At 48.9% G+C, this 21,858-nt stretch overlaps 1 protein-coding gene across 1 annotated transcript in view; it reads right to left on the reverse strand.

Moving 5' to 3' along the window:
• Positions 1–21,858, reverse strand: part of GLIS1 (GLIS family zinc finger 1) — a 261,557-nt gene that overhangs the window by 4,318 nt on the left and 235,381 nt on the right. Inside the window, exons 7-8 of the mRNA XM_027852726.1 lie at positions 18,450–18,612; positions 1,048–1,226 (exon numbers count right to left, since the gene is read on the reverse strand). Coding sequence (XP_027708527.1) covers positions 1,048–1,226; positions 18,450–18,612 — 342 coding nt within the window. The remainder of the gene's footprint in view (positions 1–1,047; positions 1,227–18,449; positions 18,613–21,858) is intronic.

Here is a 21,858-nt window from a genome sequence, read left to right on the forward strand (position 1 = left end):
TCAGGGCTGGGAGGGGCCTGAGAACAGGGGATGTCAGGGCTGGGAGGGGCCTCAAAAATCATTTAGATCTTTGAGATTTAGATTTAGATTATCATCTTATTTTACAAAAGAGGTAACTGAGGCCTAGAGCAGCTCAATGACTTATCCAAGGTCACACGCAGTGAGTTTCTAGGCTGTCAAGGCCCCTCTACAGTATCTGGCATCTTGCAGTGAAAGGTCAATGGGCCAGCACCAACCCCTCCTCCTTAATTAGACCCCATAGGGAAATGGAGGCAGTCTCCTCTCCTCCACAGCCCTTTGGGCCTGAACTGGTTCCCTCGTGCTTCTCCTAAGCCACATTCCCTAGGCAAGAGCGTGGGCTGGTACCCAAGGTCTGGGGACATCATTACCCCTTGGGGTGCCCATGTTACATCCTCCATAATTGTAACTTTGCCACGAAAGGAGATGCCCCTCCCCAGCTCCCACCAGACCCCTTCCACAGTCCCCTCTCCAGAGTCCTCCTCTCTCTTCAGCTTGGGCCCGTGAAGCCTCTGACCGCCCCGGAAGCAGCCTTTCTTCCCTGCCCATTGTCCTCAAACTCCTGTCTTCATGCTTCTCCTATGATGCCTGTTGTGTGGGACCACGTGTTGAGGAATTCTGGGAGCCTGAGGTTCCAAGAAGTCCCTATCAATTCTGTCAAACTGCCTTGTCACTTCAGGACCTGATGGAATGGGACCCAGGAGGCCCTCAGCCCCGAGGCGTCCCCAAAGACGAGGGGACATGCTGGACGTGGCCTGAAAGCTTACGTGAAAAATAGGATAAGAACTCCTCACTTGCGGGGCTGGTGTTAGGGAAAGTACTTGGTAAACTTCAGTGTCTAAGAGCAATGGGAGTTATTATTAATTATTATTACTAAGTTTTCTGCGTTTGTGTCTCTTCCTTATCCTAGCCCATGAACTTCCCAAGGGCAGGGGCGGTATCGCCACTACCCTCTGCACGGCCCCCAGGCTGGACCACAATAAGCTCCCCTCAGGAGATGCTCAGGGAGCAGACGGTCCTCCTTCTTACCTTGTGGGGTCAGCGGTGGTGCTGCTGCGGGGTTCTGAAACGGTGGGTACGGTTTGCTAGAAAGAGGTGGGAAGGGCTGCCCTCCAGGGGGGTGGGTCTGTGCAGGTGGCAGTGGGTGTTTCTGCAGGACGGCAGGCGGGAGGAGCGCTTTCAGCGGAGTGAGGATGCTAGGAGTGAGCCTGGGGAGGGAAACAGAAGTGGATGAATTGTGGGAAAGGGAAGACGAGTCACGGCCCAGAGGGGACCACGGTGGTGGCGGTGGGGGTCTCTTTCAAGGTCCTTGGCTAGAAGAAGCCTGGATTTCTGCTGATATCCCACTGCAGATTTTTAAAAGCCTCTGGGGGATAGAAAGAAGGAGCAAAAGTTAGGGAGACAATAAGATGCATACTGGCTAGAATGTGGTCTGAAAGACTGGAAAGGGTCTCTGAATGCTGAGTGATGCCCGGAGGAACAGCCACGGACCGCCATCTCTAAAACATTCTAGTTTGACATTCAGTGCTCCAGATTGTAATGTTTTACCTTCAAAAATCCCTTTTATCTCTGACATTCTATGTTCTCACATTCTGTTTTCTGAAGTCCCTCCCAGTTCTAACATTCTCTCCTCTAACTTTGCTCTTGGATTTTTATGTTCCAATTCCATACTTTCTGTTCTAAGGAAACTCCTACTTCTGACACTGTTCTAGGCTGTCCCCCAACTCTGGGCCACTCTATGGGTCTACATTGTTGGGATTTATTCCACAAAGGCCCCTCCACCCTGGAATTCACAGGAGCCTTGAGGAAGGTCTCTCCTAAGCCCTCCCCTTTCCAAGAGTGACTGGCTGGTCCCCAGGTGTGAGCCAACCCTCCTCTTCCCTGACCAGTTTGTCTTCATCACTCTAGGTTATATGCCTAAAAATGTCTAATCACTGTCTGGCTGCACAAGCAGCAAACTCATTAGCACTAATGACCGGGCTCCAATACCAAGTTTAGGGTTTCAATTTGTTTCAATCAAGTGAGTATTTTCCCCTCTGCCAGTGAGAAGGCAGACAGAGGGCTCCTCGGGCTGGAGGCCAGGCCTGAATCCCAGCTGGCTTCCACGTCAGCTGCCCTCTGCCTTCAGGAGCTGCCCTGGCACGAACTGGGCTTCCCTGTTCCATCTTCCCAGGGAACTCTGAAGTCACCGGCAGCAAAGGGGGAGGGAGGCCAAGGGGTCCTGGGTAGAGACTTCAGGAGCGGGTCAAGAATTAGGCTTTTGCTAGCTGTATGAACTTGGCCAAGTCATTTCTGTTTCTGGCCCTCAGTTTCCTCATGTATAAAACCAAGTGGTTGTACTAAATGAGTTCTAAGCTCCCACCCAGCTCTGACTTTCCCTGTTCCAAGGCCCCTCCTAGCTCTGACATCCCCTGTTCTAAGGCTCCTCCCAGCTCTGACCTTCTCTGATCTCATAGGCCAGCTCATAATCGACTTTGTGTTATTATTAGTTATATCTGAGTCTCATCTCTGTTTGCTATCATCATTATTATTATTACTATTGAACTCCATAAGGAAGCAGGAAGAGTGTCTGGTAACATCCACCTTGATCTAAGTAGGGTGAAATATCTGTAGGACAATCTCAAAGAAGGAGGTTGCCCAGTGAGCCCAGGCTTGAAACCACGTGTCCAAGCTTCATGACCTTTCCACTACATCCCATGGCCCCTCTCTCTAAAATGAGAAAGAAGAAAGAGGTCCTGGAAATGAAGACCTAGCGACATTCTAACTTGCTATGGGACCTCTGACGAGTGCCGCCATTTTCACTGGTCTGAGCCTTGGTGTCTTCTGCTCGGTATACCAGGCTCCCTTCTAGAACATTCTAGGTCCCGAGCTTGCCTCTGGCTTGGACATTCTGTCCGGACATCCTCAGCCCTAAGGTTTTATCCAGATTCATCATGCTGCCAGTCTATGAAAGAGGCCAGCAAAGGGAGGGCTTGAAGGCACCTCGAGAAGGAGAAGGAGGAGGAGGAGGAGGAGGAGGAAGAAGAGGATGAAGATGGAGAGGGCTGATCCTCTGTGAACTCCCAGAGCCAATCCTGAGATAAATTACAATGAGCTCTTGGCTCTGGTTTCAGCCGTTGGGGAGATCTGGTTCTGGTTACCAGCTTCAGAGCTCTGTAAAGCAAACGACGAAATGTTCGTTTGTGTAATAGATTAGAGCCAGGGCTGATGCCCCCCATGAAGCCAAGACACGATGAAGGAAGATTCTTTGGGGTTCTCTGAAGGGCCGTAAAAACGGTGCCGCTGCTGAGGCTGAGCTATGCACGCCCTACGGAGAGGCACTGTTTCCCATAGACAGTCACGGGAAAAGCACAAAAAAAGTCTTTTCTAACTGCTTTTGTCTCTATACCCCCAACACAGAGCACTTAATACACGCTTGCTGACATCTAACAAATGTTTGCCCGCTCTTCACGATGATATCTATGAGGCTGGTCATCATTCATCAATCGCTGGTCTGCGTACCGATACCAAGTCAGCTCAGAATAATACCCACTTTGAGTTACATACCTGGCGGTGACCAGTGACCTCCTCTTATTGGACAGACTGGCTAGAGTGGGGGAAGGGGGCGCAGGGGAACACAGCCCCAGCTCTCCTGCACAGGCTGTGAGGTCACCATGTGACCTCCCACAAGGGCTAGCCAATAATGGACCGGTCATCAATAGGGGATGGATCCCCCCTTCCTAGAGGCCTTCAAACAAAGACTAGTCCTCTTCCCCACCCCCAGGGGGAGACAGGCAGTCCAATCGTTAAACAGCAAAAGAAAAACTAACGACTGTTCCCCAAGATAGAAGAATGCACGTCTGGCTTAGTGGGGAGAGGGGTTCTACTCGTGCCATGGGGATGGAAGTGCAAGGAGTTAAGAAGGAAATGAGAGGTGAGGAGTATAGACAGTCTTTCCTAGGAATGCAGCCCTGAGGGAGAGGAGGGGACGTGAGGGTGCAGGGAGTTTTTAACACTGGGGAGATCTGGGGATGATGCCTAGCTGGGAAGAGCCTGAGAATTCAGAGCAGCGAGTCCCGAGGGGCCCCTTTGGATTCCAGGCTGGTAAGCGAGGGGCCCTTTTCAGAATCCATTTGGCAGGTGAGAAATCGGGGAGCCAGGACGTTAGAGCCTGCTTGACTGCAGCTCCCGGGATTCTGGGCACATCACCCGCCAGGGTGGGACGGCTCCCTTCTGCTGCACCCTGAGAGGAGCGCACCCAGCCTGGACTCGTGGGGCGGGGAGCACATTACAGATTTCCTCTGTAATATATACTGTCTCAAAGGAAGCTGGGGATTCTCCAGTGTAGAAATGGGCAGATTTTAAAGGACTTTCCTGCCAAACAGAAGAGTTGACATTTATCCTGCAGGCCCTGGGGAGTCCTTGATACTCCTTCGAGAGGAGAGTACGACCGTTAGCTCTGTGCTTTAGCAGTATCAATTTGGCAGCGGTAGGAAGGATTCTTTCTCTGGGTCCCTTATTGCTTTGAGGAAGTGGGTCAAGAAATCAGGGTTCTAGCTGATTAGGCAGAACCTCTCTCAGGTCAGGATGTTCTGAGAATAAGTCAATCAACAAACATTTAACGAGCTTTTGCTGAATTCTGGTGACTATGCTGGGTCCTGGGCTACCAGGCAGGGAAAGTCCTTTAAAATCTGGCTTCAGCCTCCCTCGTTTCTAGCCTTATTACACATTACTCTCTTTCCTGTACTCTGTGTTCCAGCAAAACCAGCTATTTGCGGTTCCCTATACACGGCAGTCCATCCCCTGTCTCTGCCCTTATATAGGCGGTTACTCAGTCTAGAATAGCCTCTCTGCTCATTTCTACACTGGAGAATCTCTAGCTTCCTCTGAGACAGAGCTCAGTCACCACCCTCTGTCCCAGGCCTACTCTGATCTTCCTCTCTGCATATCCCCTTACCCAAATGACTTTTCTGGTGTTTGTTTTTTATCCCCATTTGTGAAATCACTGAGTTAGTCAACAAGAATTGATGAGACATCAAGTGTGTGCCAGATATACTAAGTGAGGAGCTCGGCATACAAAGGAAAAGGAAGAGAACAAGCATTTATTAAAAGCCTACTATGTGCCAGGCACTACGCTAATCACTTTACATATATTATCTTATCTGAAAGACAAACATGTGGTCCCCGCCCTCAAGGAGCTCACAGTCTAATGGGGACATAACAACATATAAACAACTAGGTACGTACAAGATGGGCCGCTGGGTGGCACCATAGTTCATACAGCCCTGGGCCTAGGGTCAGGAAGACTCATCTTCCTGAGTTCAAATCTATTCTCAGACACTTAGTAGCTGTGTGACCTTGGGCAAGTCACTTCACCCTGTTTGCCTCACTTTCCTCATCTGTAAAACGAGCTGGAGAAGGAAATAGCAAACCACTCCAATATCTTTGCCAAGAAAACCCCAAATGGGGTAAAGGAGAGTCAAATATGACTGGAAAATGACTAAGAGACAAAAACATCCAAGATACAGTGTAAACGGGAGGTGATCTCTCAGGAAAGGCATCCCCGCTGGGGGACATTGGGACAGGCCTCCTGCAGAAGGTGGGATCTGAGCTGAGTCTTGAAGGAAGACAGGGAAGTCTTACAACTTACAACGTAATCGTCTTAGAGTGTCCTGGGAGCACGGGAAAGTTAAGTGTCTTTCTCAGCTCTACAGCCAGGATATGTCAATGGCAGCGCTTATGTTCTAAGGCAGAGAGTACGAGCCGGAAGGAGACCTCGGAGCCTTCTTGGAGAGCTAGACCCCGTCATCTTACAGAGGAGGAAACTGAGGCCCAGAGAAGGGGATGGGGATTTCTCCAGGCTGCCCAGGGAGTTGGAGGCAAAGCATGGCTACAGGCCAGGTCTCCTGATCCTGTATCTGAGGCTCCTTCCATGACCCCAAGTGGCCCCTCTTCCCTCACCTGTGGGCCTAATAAAGCACAGCAGAGATGCCACACAGCAAAGCCTGAGTTGGGGGATCTTGGGGGGAGGCCATCCTCAGCAGCCCATGAAGCATGTCTGCATTACAGAAATAAAAGCTGGATCGGGCAGAGAGGCTCCTTCCTTACGCTGGCATCTGTGGGGAGCAATCCGAATGAAAACACGCTGTGGAGTCCCCGCCTTGTCTCCAGCTGCCCCCCTCCCCAGCTGCCTTTCTCCCGACACCTCCCCAGGCATTCTTCCCAGAGCAATCTTGGCCTGTTTGGGTCTCCAAGGTTACCTCCTCCAGGAGGCCATCCCTGATCCCTCTAGTTGTTAGCCCTGCTCCCAGGACAGGTCAGAGGCAGGGCCTGACCTCAGGTCTGCTTGGCTTTCAGGACAGGTCCCGAACCATTAGCCCAGATTCCTTCTAGGGGCTGGGGGTACAGGGATCAGGAAAAGCTTCATGCAGCTGGTGCCTGAACCGAGTCTTGAATGAAGAAAGGGATTCTGGGAGTGAGCGGTGAGGAGGCAGGGTCCTTCCCCTTCCATTGTCTGGACATCCCCCAGACAGGCTGCACATCTGCAGAGGCTGGGATGAGCCTACAGGGCTAGGACCTTGCTGGGTGACCTTGGAAAAACCGCTCCCCTCTAGTTTCCAGAAGCCTGAGGCCCAGAGTGGCGACATTTTGTTCAATGTCACACGGGAGGTAGGGGCAGGGTTGGCATTGGAACTCCCAGGTCCCGTGTGCCCCACAACACCACACTGAAGGAGGGGGGCTGGACTAGAAAATCATTAAGCGGCTTGTCAGCTGGAACAGCTGATGTTCTAAAGTTCTAAATGCTAACTTTTGTTCTCAAGCCTCTCCTAACTTTGACCTTCCCTGTTCTAAGGCCCCTCTCAGCTCTGACATCCCTTGTTCTAAGGCCTTTCCCAGCTCTGACATTCCCTGTTCTAAGCTCCCTCCCAGCTCTGACATCCCATGTTTTAAGACCCCTTCCAGCTCTGACATCCCTTGTTCTAGGGCTCCTCTTAGCTCCGACATCCCCTGTTCTAAGTCCCTTCTCAGCTCTGACATTCCCTGTTCTAAGGCCTCTTCCAGTTCTGACAATCTCTGATCTAAGGTCTTTCTAAGCTCTGACATCCCCTGTTCTCAGGTTTCACACAGCTAATAAGTATCAGAGTATCTGAATCCTAATCTCTCTTGACTCAATCCCTTAAAAAAACACAGCAGCAAAAGCTTCTTTCCTGTTCTTTCTACTTGTAATGGAACCATGAGAACCCAGTGCTTAAAGTATGTGTGTACAAGCCCTTCCAGTGGGTTATAAAAAGCACATGAGTTTTCCTCGATGGTTTTAACCCAACACGTGGAGGGCTGGTGAGCTTCCGGTGATGAGTGACCTTGGTCGGGGAGTCAAGGGGTTTTGTGGGATCAAGAAGTTTTCTAACTGAACCAGAAGGACTAATGACTGAGACAAAACTGAGCTGGAGTACAAAAGGACAGGTAGACCCCACCTTTGACTTTTTTTTTTTTTGTACTTTTCCTTCCTGGAAGTGAGCAAAATAAGTTTCCAGGTAGAAGAAAGAGCTCCATTTATCTTGTGTCTCTGAGCATTTGTGGCGATTTGTTTGTCTGTATAATTTCTATTCATTGCTTCAATTCATTTTATTTGTTTGTTTATTTATTTTGGTATTTACTCTTTGCTTATTTTAGGCGAATGAGGTGGGAGTGACCAGGTGGCTGGTGAGGCCAGAAGCTTCATCAAAGTCATCTGAGTTCCCGCCAATGACTAGGGACCTAGAGGCGGTGGAGGAATGAGCTGAGTCTGGTGAGGGCACTGGATTGTGACCTGCTTGGCCAAGTCTAGTTAGTGACCTGAGAGCTGAAAGGAAGCTAGCCAAGCTGATCAAGGGACTAACTCATCTAGTGGCACCCACCCCAGAAATGGTCATGGTGGGGTGTCTGCAAAAGGCGAAAAGGACTCCCAGGGCTGGGAGGTCCCCTCGGCCACATATGGTCCTTATGAGTGCACTCTCCTCAGGATCCAGTGTGTACAAGAGGAAGAGTGTGCCCCTGGGTTGAGGGGAATGTTTTGTTACCAACTCCTCTAAGCCTGCTTTTCTTAGGTTTTGAGTGGGTGCAGAAAGAAGGGTGCTTCTAGTTTTGGGAGGGGATATATTAATAACTTCTATCCCTTGCTACCCTCTCTCAGGAAATAACCTTTTGTAAAAGCTAACTGGAATAAGACCACAATGGTGGAGAAGGAAAAGGTACAGCTCAGCTCTGCCCCTCTACTAAACAACCCAATTACAGACAGCTCGCTTCCCTGAACAAGGCATGGTTCAAGAGCATATCCTGATACCTTGATGGATGGAAGTGAGGATAAAAGTAAAAGGCTTTGAGTGAAATATTAACTGGCTGATTGATAGTGAGTGGCACATCAGATGGGGGCTCTCAGGCAATAGTTCTAGAATCTCCAACTCCTCAGGACTACCCCTAGAATTCTGAGGGAGAGAAGTCAGTCACCATCTGGTGACTTCCAGCTCTGAGAAGTGGCTACACAGCTACATTATGCTTCCTCTCTTTAGGGCCTTATTCATCTCTGTGTCACTCCCAGGGCCATACAAATGGTAAACATTTAGTGAAAAGGCACTGAACCGAAGTGGTTTTGCTGTTTCCTGAATGGATGAAATTAGATAAGGGATTTCAATGGATCCACCATCTCATTGACGGGAGTGTTCCCACTAGCAGCTCAGATCTAACTCATCCTCACTTTGTCATGCTGTGTACCCCTTCTCCTGGTTCCCCCTCCCAGAAATAAAACAAAATAAACAGAAAGTAATCTAGGGAAGACACACATGAAGGCAGCAGGGATCAAGAAAAGCTTCATGTAGAAGCTGATATTGGAACTTAGCCTTGAAGAAAACAAAGAATTACAAGAAGAGGAGGTCAGGATAGAGGGCATCCCAGGCATGAGCCAGTGCAAAGGCGTGGAGATGGGAGATGAAAGGAACACCAAGAAGGACAGATTATATAAGTATAAAAGTGTATGAAAGGGAGTAATATTTAATAGGGCTGGAAAGTAGACTGGAGCCAGGTTGTGAAGTCCATTAAACACCAAACAGAGGCCTTTATATTTGATTCTGGAAATACCAGGGAGTCACTGGGGTTTATCGCGCAGTACGTTAGGAAGATCTCTTTCGCCGCTGAGTTGAAGAGGGAGAGGAGGCCAACCGGGAGGCTTTTGTAAGAGTAGGCATATAGATGGGCAGTTACTAATAGTCCATCAATTACCATTTTGGGAAAGGTGACTTTTTTCTAATTGTTTTTTGGGGAAAAGTCCCCTCCTCTTTTGGAGAGCTCAAAGCCCTCAAGATTGAGCTGCCTTGGGCACGGATGTCCTCTGTCCGTCTGGTCTCTTCTATTTGCTCTTCCCAGATTTGAACCCGGGTTCTCTGACACGCAGTTCTCTTCTGAGCACACCCCTGAACCTCCCCACCTGCACCATGGTGGAGGACTCACGACCACGAGATCCGAGCCTCAAACTATCGCTACATTCGTGTGCGATGCATCCCCTACAAACCTTGGCAGTTCGTGGCCCGATGGAGTTAACCCCTAAGGTCTGATGGAGAGGACAGAGCCTCCCCCTGCCCCCCGGGGAGAGGCCAGTTTGTTTTCCCATCCCCAGCCCGTGAGTGATTCAGATTTACCGTCTTCCCAAGCCGCTGCTATTAAACAGAACTCGTTATTCATAGCAGACGCCATCATGTGTGTTGAAAGAACACGGTGCTACCTGAAGTCTTAAAAATGAAATACTGAACCAAAATGGAGCAAGTCCACTGGGGGAGGCCCATTCTCGGTTGGCCCAACCATGCCTAAGTTAAACACTTTGGCTTTCAAGAAAACACATATAAATTAATATAAAATGACTTGTCCTGGCACACGGAGGGCTCTGCCTTCAACCCCCTCTAAAAGCAAATCTAATATACATAGAACCAAACCCTCTACCTATGCCTGAGAGCCAGTATAAATATATTTGGTAATGAAGTCAGATCCTCTTAGAACATTTGTGAGTAAATTAGATAATTCTGTCAAACTATTTAAATGTCTTAGGAAACCCTCTGGGAGCAGGGAACGCTGGACTGGACATTGACTTTGGCAAGAAGGGCGAGAATATGAGTCCTTCTCCCCACCCCCACCCCCCCGAAAAGGGGGAGGGGATTGAAATCAAGCCCCTCAAACATGAGTAGTTTTTTTGTCCCCTAGCCTGGGGGAGGTCTTGGTGTTTTGGCTGCTTTGGGGGCTCCATAATTCACATTTGGGACAGGCACCACGAGGGGGTTGGGAGGGAAGCATTTGGGGGCCAAAGAGGTGAGGGATCCCGTCTTGTCATCACTCGGGCTCACGGGCGTAAAAATTCTTTACGTGTACTTACCCAGGAATGCAAGGACAGGTGATGGATGAGTCAAAGCTGGGTACACAGGCCCCACAGGAAGGCAGGTTAGAGAGCTGCTGTTTATTTATCTTTGACCAGGATGATGTTTGTGAAATGTCTTGAGGGATGGACCATTTGAGGAGGGCTTACAAAGCAGGCTGAAGCCCAAGTTAGCTTTGCTTTCCCTGGGAGGGGTCAGGCTAGTCATGGCCTGTCTCCACCCTCCTTTTCCAGCTTTATCTCCCATCACTTCTGGACGTGCATGTAAGAATTATAATGCATTCCCAACGTCACTGGGAAAGATGTTGGACATGTGGGTCAGATTGGATTAGATGACCTAGGAGATCTCGGTGATTTGATCCAGACGGAATTTACAAGGAATTGATACGAATCTAAAAGGGCTGCCACAAGTCTCCAAAAGACAAATGATTAAAAGGACAAACAACCCAGGAAAGAAGGAACAGAAATTGGAAATAATGACCTGAAAAAATAAGAATCAAAGGAATTCAAATCAAAACAAGTCTAAGGCACCATGCCACAACCTTCTAATTTGCAAAAATAAATAAAAACGATAAAAACAAAACCTATGTTGGTGAAGGAAGAAGTCCACACATACACTACTGGTGTTACTGCAAATCAGTTCAATCTTTTTAGAAAGCATTGGTAAGGACATAATGACTCATAAGACTAATCCTATCCTTTGACCTTTTGATTCCATTACTAAGAACATGCTATTAAAGAAATCGCTAAAATGGAAGGGAAAACGACCTTGTCATACTTAATGTTTCTAGCTGTACATTTCTGGCTATGGCACACATTGGTTCAAAAGTCTTTGGCGGCTCCCTATAGACCCCTACAATAGAAGGCAAATTCCTCGGGCTGGCATTGAAGGCCCTTCCCAATCTGGCAAACAACCATTTCATAACACCCCTTCATGCATTCTCCATTCCCGTCAAAACTGCGACTTATTTCCTGACCTTCCATCCTTCCCCTCCAAGCATATGGAGAAGTTAGTGCCCATGTTTGCAATGCCTTCTCTCTCACCAACCCTCTCTCTTAGAATTCTTATCTTCCTTCCAGGTTCTGTTCAGGTATCTCCTACGGAGTCTTTGGGAAGCTTTCCTGGATCCTCCCACCTATTAGCATTCTCTCCCTCCACCACAACCTTGTACTTATTTCTCTATGTACATACTGTATGTATCCCCCACCAATAGAATGTAAACTCAAGGACAGGAATTGTTTCATTTTGGACTTTGTATCTCCAGGGCTCGGTCCAGTGCCTTTCACACAGTAGATGCTTAACAAACGTTTACTGAATTGAAATCTAAATGGGCCAACTTGAAGTCCCGAAATGGCAAAAAGTTCTAAGCAGAAAAGAAAATATAAATGGTACGTAATGACATATACACTATGTTTAATCTCACTAATAAACAAATGAATATAAATGAAATGAACTCTAAGGTACTACCTCACATGTATCCAATTGGCAAAAATAAGGAAAAAATTACAACACCCCATCTTTTGGAGAAATATATGCACTTATACTTTGTTGGTGTTATTGCAAATTAGAACAATGTTTTTGGAAAGTAGTCAGGCAGTACATAATAAAATCCCTATGATGGATCACACCCCTTTGACTCAACTGGAAACCTACTCCAAGGAAGTCATTAAAAAGGAAAAAAAAAAGTCTCAGTTACAAAGAAATATTTGTAGGTGAGATATTTCTAACTCCATTACTGGTAACTGCACGAAATTACTGACACTGCCCATGGTTTTGGGATGCCTTACAAACGCACCCCTCTCACTACCTCCCAATTTCCTTATCATCTTCCTATGACAATAACCTGTGGCTTTATCAGTAGAGGTGTGCCTTCTGCCTCAGACCTCCTCGATGGCTTAGGGGCAGGTCAGTGAAAGTTGTTAGTCATGAAAAATAGGTCTAGATCTCCAAAGGAAGAGATGCTACAGTGTCCAGCCACATGTGGCCCTCTAGGTCCTCAGGTGGGGCCTTTTGACTGAGTCCAAGTTTTACAGAACAAATCCTCCTATGAAGGGGATTTGTTCTGTGCTGTTTGGACTCGGGGCCACACTTGAGGACTTAGAGGGCCACATGTGGCCTTGGCCACAGGTTCCACACTCCTGTGCTAGACTGAGCTGTCAAGGACCTCTGGGAACATCCTGTCCAGGCCTCCACACACACACACACCCACACACTTGCACACACACTCTCACTCACACTCTCGCACACACACACTCTCACATACATAGTCACACATACACATGCTCACACACTCTCTCACACACCCTCACACACATACACACAGTCACACACACACTCTCTCTCACATACACACTCACACACACATACACAGTTGCACACACACGCTCACACATACACACACATGCTCACACATACACACATTCTCACACACACACTCACACTCTCTCACACACCCACACTCACACACTCGCACACTCACTCTCACATACATACTCACACACACCTACATTCACACACACCCATACACACTCACACATACACATGCTCACACATTCTCTCACACACCCTCACACACATACACACTCACACACACACACACACACACACATACACACACAGACTCAGAGTCCCCATCCTTGCTCAGACGCTCATCACCTCACACCTGCACCACTGCAGTAGTTGCTGGGGGGCGGGGTGGTGTCTCCCTGCCTCAAGTCTCTCCCCACTGCAGCCCATCTTCCACTCAGCTGCTAAAGCCATCTTTAAAGTACAGGTCTGACCATGTCATCCTCCCACCTCCAGTGGTCCCCTCTGACCTACAGGATCACATGTAAAATCCTCCATTTGGCATTTAAAACCTTTCCCAACCTGTCCCACCTTTACCTGCTTCCATCTCACCTTTCTCTATGCACGCTATGGTCTGACTCCACCAGTCTCTCTGCAGTTCTTCAGACACAACACGCCGTCTCCTGACTCAGGGCATTTGCACAGGCTGTGCCCTGTTCCTGGAATGCTTTCCCTCCTCCTCTCACCTCTTAGTTTCCTTGGCTTCCTTCAAGACTCAGTTCAGGCGGTTCCCCCCCTGCTAATGCCTTCCCCACTCCAAGGATCTGCATTCCACTCTGTACAGATCTTCTATTTATCTAGTTATTGGCATGCTGTCTCCACCATGAATGTGGGCTCCTTGCAGGCATGGAGAAATGGTCTTTGCTTTTCTTTCCATGCCCGGCGTTAGCAGGTGCCTGGCACATTGTAAGTACTTAACGAACGCTTGTTAACTGAGAGACCGAAGGAGACACGGGATCAGGGGCAGAGGGGAAGTGAGTCCATCCCAGGCAGTGCAAGGATGGAATGAAAGAAAATTAGCATGGTGGCTGGGTCCTCCATTTACCCAATGCCAAGAAAAGGGCAGAAAGACAAATCTGGCCTCAGATACTTGACACTTACTAGCTGTGTGACCCTGGGCAAGTCACTGAATCCTGTCTCCCTCAGTTTCTTCACACGTAAAATGACCTGGAGAAGGAAATGGTAAACCACTCCAGTACCTTTATCACAAAGAATTAGACACGACTGAAAAATGACTGAACAATACCAACGATTTTCAGGCGTGTAACAAGGTCCCAAAATAATTTCCGGAGGCTTAAGAGAGGTGTTTGAAATGGTTTAGTCTTCTAGTCTAAGGGGTCTGCCAAAATACTCTGGTGCTATAAAGTCAGGAGATAGAAGCTGTTGTCACTGAGAAGCTATATCTGAGAATATTGAAAGAATTTGTGAATGTGGTTCCTGAGTAGCTGGTGGTACCATCTGCAGAATCCTGGGGGACAGACGTAAGGATGAAAGACGGGATTACCAGATGAGCAGATCAGGGCACAGAAAATGGGTAGTAGGCCCGGATGCCAGCCCTACCTCTGACAACTCTTCCAAAGGAAACCTAAAGGTTGGCAAAGAAATTCTGAAGGAGACGCTGCATCGACCTTCAGGCAGCGGCATCTAAGGGTACGCTGTTATTCTTTTGCTGTGTCATCATCATGCAGAAGCAGTACCAGCCTTCTTCTGCTTGGTCCCAGAGGGCAGAAGGAGGGAGGAAGGGGCAGGCAGGCAGATGACTTAAAACTCTATCCCCAAGGGGGTTGAGCTGCCTTGGGAGGCGGTGACTTCCTCCTCCTTGGAGTATTCAAGCAGAAGCCAGATGACCATTTGTCGGAGGTGTGGCGAGGGGATGTTTGTCCATGGATAGGTCGGGCTAGCTGGTCCCTGAGGTCCCTTCCAACTGTAAGACTCTGAGACTCTACCTGGAGGATTCAGTCACATTTAATAGATGTCAGCAGTGTGACATGGCCGCAGAGAAGAGAGCTGAGGTCTGGGGGCTGTACTAAGGGAAGCTTAGCATCCAGGACTAGGGAGGGGATGGCACTCCCACCGTTCTGAGTCGTCAGTCCTCAGCTGGAAGTGGGCATCCCTGTTTAAGAAGGACATTGATCAGCTGGTGGGGGACCAGAGGAGGAAAACCAAAGGGCCTTGAGTCCGTGTCCTATAAGGATCAGCTGAAGACACTGGTGACCTGCAGCGTCAAGCACATATCCCCCGCCTCTCAACAAGCTCGAGACTTAAGGAAGAGAAGACGGCTGAGAAGTGGGAGACCCGTCCGTGCGGCCTCTTGGATCAGATGCAAGTGGTGAAGCCACTCGTCACCTGGCTCCAGCCCAGCTCTGTAGGCAAGTGAATACTCCTCCCCCTCCCCCTCCCTCTCCCCAGGGAAGGCAAAGTGGCCGCAGGCGTTCTGTTTCCTGCATAGAACTATTTCATCTTTCATCTCTGTGCCTTTGTACAGGCTGCCTCCTGTCGCTGGCATACTCTCCCTACTTTAGACTCTCGGAATCCTTTAAAGGTTCCGTTTAAGCGTCATCTCTTACAAGAAGCCCTGTTGCCCCAATTGTTAGTGCCACTGTCAACTGTGTGTATTTGTTTCATGTATACTTTATGTGTATTTATTTCATATATTTTATTTGTATTTATTTCATATGTTTGTGTGCATTTATTGCATATATTTACACGTATTTATTTCATGTTTGTGTGTATTTATTTCATATATTTGTGTGTATTTATTTCATACATTTGTGTGTATTTATTTCATATATTTGTGTGTATTTATTTCATATATTTGCACATATTTATTTCATATATTTGCATGTATTTATTTCATACATTTGTGTGGATTTATTTCATATATATTTTATGTGGATTTCATATATTTGTGCATATTTATTTCATATATATTTTATATTTGTTTATCTGTGGGCATTCTGAATTCTCCAATTAGAATGTAAACTCCTTGAAGACAGGGACTGTTGTGTTTTATTCTCTGCATCCCTAATACCCAGCACAGTCCCTGGTACCCAGTAGGTGCTCAATTAATACCTGCTAAATTTAGAAGATAAGATTTAGAGACAGTGGGGCATTGTAACTCTCTTTGAGTATATGAAGGACTGTGTCTTGGAAGGATTAGAATTATTCTTTTTTGGTCCTCAAGTGCAGAACCAGGCCCACTGGGTGGAAATTAGGGTTAGAAGTTGAATTGAGCTAAATGAAGGGAGAATTTCCTAATAATGGAATACAAGGTAGTGAGTTCCCTGTCAATAGAAGAATGAAAACAGACTGGATGATCACTGGTTGGGGATTCTAAAGAGGGGATTTGTATACATCAACAGAGGTAGGGATTACACTGGATGCAACTCATAACGTGGAAAGGACACTGAATTTGGGTTCAAATTTCAGCTTTGCCTGGGAAACAATTTTTACTGCTAGTGTTTCTGATAAAGGCCTCGTTTCTAAAATACATAGATAACTGAGTCAAATTTATAAGAATAGAAGCCACTCCTCAAATGATAAATGGTCAAAGGATATGAACAGGCAGTTTGCAGATGAAGAAATTAAAGCTATCTATAGTCATACGAAAAAAATGCTCTAAACCACTACTGATTAGAGAAATGCAAATTAAAACAACTCTGAGGTACCACATCACACCTATCAGAATGGCCAATATGACAAAACAGGAAAATGATAAATGTTGGAGAAGATGTGGGAAAATTGGAACACTAATGCATTGTTGGTGGAGTTGTGAACTGAACCAATCATGCTGGAGAGCAATTTAGAACTATGTCCAAAGGGCTATAAAAATGTGCATCCCCTTTGACCCAGCAATAGCACTTCTAGGGCTATTTCCCAAAGAGATCATACAAATGGGAAAAGGACTCACATGTACAAAAACATTTATAGCAGCTCTTTCTGTGGTGGCAAAGAATTGGAAGTTGAGGGGATGCCCATCAACGGGGGAATGGCTGAACAAGTTGTGGTATATGAATGTAATGGAATACTATTGTGCTATAAGAAATGATGAACAGGCTGACTTCAGAAAAACCTGGAAAGACTTGTATGGACTGATGCTGAGTGAAGTGAGCAGAACCAAGAGAACGTTGTACACAGTAACAGCCGCATTGTGCAATGACTAATATTGATAAACTTAACCCTTCCTGGCAATACAAGGATCTAAGCCATCTCCAGAGGCCTCGTGATGGAAAATGCTATCCACATCCAAAGAAAGAACTCTGGAGTCTGAATGCAGATTGAAGCTTACTGTTTTCACTTTTTTTTCTTTCTCACGGTTTTTCCCTTTTGTTCTAATTCTTCTTTCATAACATGACTAATGTGGAAATATGTACAATATCACTGTACGTGTATAGCCTATATCAGATTGTACGCTGTCTCGGGGAGGGAGGAGGGAAGGGAAGTAGTGAGAGAAAAAATCTGGAGCTCAAAATCTTATGAAAGTGAATGTTGAAACTATATGTAATTGGAAAAAATAAAATCTTATTAAATGAGGAAAAAAACAAATTTCAGCTTTGTTACTTATTACAAAAACTCGGGTGAGTTCCTTTGTCTCCCTGGGCCCCAGTTTCATCTCCTGCAAAATGAGGGGAATGACTTCTAAGGGTCCTTCTCACTCTTAGCAAGTACCCCCGCCCCCCAAATTCCCTAATTCTAGCCCGGAATGAGCTCCTCCAGATCAGCACTGAGGGCTCCAGAGAGGCAGAGCGGGAAGGGGGTGGGGCACCAGGGACAGCAAAACAGTCCAATTCTGTTTATTTGCAAGGAAAACTCGTTTTCTTAAGGGTTCTCCAATTAGCACATTAAGTACTTAGCTCCAATTAGCTGGCTGTAATGGGAAGCATATTTGTGCAGGCAGAACGTGGGGCACTATGGATGCCTGCATTTGCCTTCAATTACTTCATGTTTGAGGCTCTCCGATGGGTCACAGCAACATTCTGCGGAGCAGGGTCTGCTGTGGGCATGGCTGTCAGCGGGTCCAGTGGGGGCCAGGGTGGAGGGAGACAGGGGAGGCGGGCATGATGATGCTGTGTTTATGGAGTGGGCAGGAAAGCAATTTGTCCGCCTACCAAGTAGCTATTAGCACTGGGCTATCGAGGGAGGCCCAGGACCTTCCTGGGGAGGGGTGGGCAGGGGATTCCTTGGCCCTGAGACTCTCGGCTGTCCTTCCCTGAGCCCACAGGAATGCAAGACAGCTCGCTTCTTCCTGCTGGCGAGGAGAGGCCTAGGCTCCAGCCTTGAGCCTGCCCTGGGCTCACTCACTGGGTGACCTGGCCAGGCGGCTTCCCCGCTCTGGGTCTGTTTCCCCTTCTTTTTAGAATGAGTGGGGGTCTGACTCCAGCTCCAATATTCCTGTCCTAAGGTTCCCCCCCACCTAACTCTGAAGTGCCATATTCTCCGGCCCCACCAGCCCTGACATTGCTGACCGTGGTCGCTGTTCTGATTAACCAAACCTCACTTCCCACGTTGGTCCTGATGGAAGAACACGATGTTGTTTCCCCACCCATCCCCACTTCCACCCCCAACGTGCAAATAACCTATGAAGATGCTTGATCACTGAGCGTTTTTTGGCAGGGCATTTACCCATTTAAGCCCCCCTCCCTCCAAGCTGAGCCCACACCCACAATGTTGGGGGACACGGGGCAGCTCCTGAAGTGTGGGGTCACCTACCCTTCCCTGGTGCTCTCTGCCGCTGGCAGAGGGGACAGGTGGTGCTGGGAACTGGCCATGGCCGAGGAGTCCAGTGGGTGGTGCCTGGAGGGGCCGTCCTGAGGAGGGGGCAGGATCCCCGAAGTCAGTCCATTCTGAGAGGCCCCGGAGCCAGGGAACATGCCTGCAGGGACGGAAGCACCCACGTATCACCTGGCAGCTGGTAACAAGCCCTCCCCCCACATACCCATCAACCCCAGCCACCCTCAGACAGCCTAAGGGGCCCTTCTCCTAGAAATATGCCAACATGCTTCTGTGATCCAGTCCTACAGTCTCTGCCCTAGTCAGGCCAGCTGAGAAGAGGCCGGGACTCAGATCTGGGGGCCACCGGCTAGGCAGGCCATCGGCCAGCCGGAGATTGTCTAGAAAAGGGCGCCTGAGGATCCTGGGATCGAGCCATATGCCGGCACAGGCCATCTGATCCAGCCCTTTTCCTTTCAAGATAAGGAAACTGAGGCACAAGATCAGAATTGGAAGAGACGCCTAGCAATCAATCAGTCATTTATTAAATGCCTACTGTGTGCCAGGCATTGTGGATCACAGATACATAGAATCATCAATTAATGAGCATTTGCTAAGCTCCTACTGTGTACTAGGTATCGGATTCATGGGTTAATCAATGAGCATTTATTAAGCTCCTATTATGTACTAGGTAGTGGATTCATAGATTAATCAATAACGAGCATTCATTAAGTTCCTATTATGTGCCAGACCCTGTGCTAAGCTCTAGGGATACAAATAAATGAATGAAATAATTCTTGTTCTCGAGGTGCTCCAACATTCCCACATCCAAGAGAATACTGGATAAACGCCTAATAAATCTAAGAAGGGAGGGGAGACTCTTTAACCTGCTGCCCAAAGAAAGGAACCTTCATTCTCCTAACACCCAACATGCTGTCCGGCCTCTGCCTTGGAGCTGGCCACCTCTGGGGCAGCCCCGCCCCCTGGGGCCACGCAGAATGGGTAATGTCCCTCCCACTGCTTCGGATTCTGCCCTCCCCGTCCTGCCCATGGAGGCGAAGGTAAGATACACATGTCAGGGACAGGACGGGAGACCAGGTCCTCCAGCTCCTTCCACCGTACCACACAGGGACCCGCCGACCGTCCTGCAGGGGTCTGAAGGGCTGAACTGGTCAGTCTCAGAGGGAGCTAGAACAAACCAGGGGCTTAGCGGGAGATGACTTCAGTTCCGTGGAAAGGGGACTTTCTAACAAAGGGAATGTCTGTGTGTGGCCTAGGCTGCCTTGCAGGTAGTAAGCTCCCCAACCCAGAAGATATGCAAATCACAGTCGGCTGATCCTTGGTTACCAAGACCAGTGAGGGAATTTCTGCCTGGGTTCAGGGGCTGGATTTGATGCTCTGGGGAGTCCATGCTTCTGGATTCCCCACCTCCCTACCTATGGGAGGGAGTTGCTTTTTTTGTTGAGAATTCACCAGTTCCCTTTTCATCCAGAATATGAGAGAGTGTAGACAGGGATTACTGCAGAGCCAGGAAGGAGTCTGGGGAGGGGGGTAGCCCCCCAGGGGCCAGTGAGAGGGAGTCAGGCCCACAGACCACGGCCCTTGGGGGAGTGGGGCACAGCCCTGAAAAAGCTGATTCTGCAGTTAGAAAACTTTTAAAACATCTTCTCTCCCCATGAGACTGGTCTCCCCCATTCTACAGGAAGTTCCTTTTGGGGGATTAATTCTTTGTACTTGTGGGGCCAAGTGCAGGGCCTGGCCCCTAATAAATACTGGCCTTGTTCACGTGACCTCTCTGGGCCTCTGTTTCCTCAGCAGGAAAATGAGAGCGTGAGACCAGGTGACTTTAAAGGTGTCTGATTCGATCATCTTTTAACTGGCCCCTGGGATAGAAGGGGGCAGCTCTGGGCCCATGCAGGATGAGGCTGGAGGCCCTGCCTTTGCCATCACCCCCCAGCTCCAGTAGGCTGGGGCCTCCACTTCTACGGACTGAACCCCGGTCCTGTTTCTTCTTACCAATTCAGTACCGGAGGTTTTCTGTCCACAGCCTCAGAGCTTCTCATTGGCTTTGGACTCAGCCCTGCCACACACAAGCGAAAGCCCCTACTATGTGCCTGGCAACCGAGGCCACAAAGACATGATGGAAAAACAGAGCTTACACGCTCCTGGGAAGCCAGCACAGGCACGCAGCTAAGTAAATCCAGGTAATTAATTCATGGACAGATAGTTCACTAACAGCTGGGGAAGGGGCTGGGGTGGGGTGGAGATTGGGGATCAGGCAAGGCTTTCTCATAGCAAGTGGCACCTGAGCTAAGCTATGAAGGAAGCTAAAGATGCTAGGAGGTAGAGGTGAAGAGGGACGGCATTCCTGGTAGAAGGGACAGCCTAGGCAAAGGTATGGGGGTGAGAGATGGAACATTAGGAGAGAAAAGCAGGAGACTGGCCAATCTGGTAGAACACAGAGGGTACAGGGCAGTGCCCACCCTCCATGCTGACTGACACAAAGTAGCTTGGGTGGGAGGGCACTAACAGTGGGGAGGATGGCTGTGAAAGAGCCTGGTGAAACCAGGTTCTGTGTCCCCAGGTGGGGGTAGGAGCCTCACTACCTAGCCAACCTTCTCAGCCTTCCCGCTGCTCCCACTCTGGCTGGGGAGCTTTGCTTTGGCTCAGACCTTCTCCCCTCCCCCTAGAGCTGCTCACCCCACACCTGGCCAGGCCTCTCCCTCCTGGGTTTGCCAGCCCCTCTCTGGCCCCTGTCCGGACTGAGCATCCCGGTCCCCTTCCTCCCTGAACCACTTCAGTGTGTAAATACATGTCATCAATCACAATTCACAATTGTTTAACCTTTGGCTCAAACATCTGTTCCTCAAACAGCGCTGCCCTGGGTAGCTGCAGAGGGGGAGGGCTGGGGGGGGCGGTCCAAAAAACCCAGAGTGTGAGAAGCTCTAGGGGCTGCCGGGGCCCTGCTCTGCAGGATTCTCCCTCTCTGGGCCTCAGTTTCCCCCAACAAGTTATCCGTCCAACATTTGAGCGCTCGCTGAAAAGAGCTTTCCTGACACAGCCCTGTGTGGGAGGAGAGGCCGGGCTACCCAGGCTCAAGCATGGTGACGCACCTAGGGGTACCCCACTACTAATGAAGTTCAAACCCAGCCCCCTCCTGACACCCTGGCCGGGGCTCTTTCCATGACCCTCAGGGGAGCAGACCCAGGCTTGCTCCCTGCTGGAGAATTTTCCCATTGGGGAAGGGTCTCTCCAAACCCAGGGGCACAGCAGAACCCAGCAGGGATCCTGGTCAGTGATGACAGGAAACTCCTAGCAGGAGGTGGTGGGAGCATTTGGTAGGAGGGGTCAGGGAGCAGGGGGGCGGCAGTAACCACAAGCCCACCTTCAGGGTCCGCACCCAGGGGTC

This window comes from Vombatus ursinus, unplaced genomic scaffold (genome assembly GCF_900497805.2).
Source record: "Vombatus ursinus unplaced genomic scaffold, bare-nosed wombat genome assembly UNPS02009824.1, whole genome shotgun sequence".
In the NCBI taxonomy this organism is placed as follows: Eukaryota; Metazoa; Chordata; class Mammalia; order Diprotodontia; family Vombatidae; genus Vombatus; species Vombatus ursinus.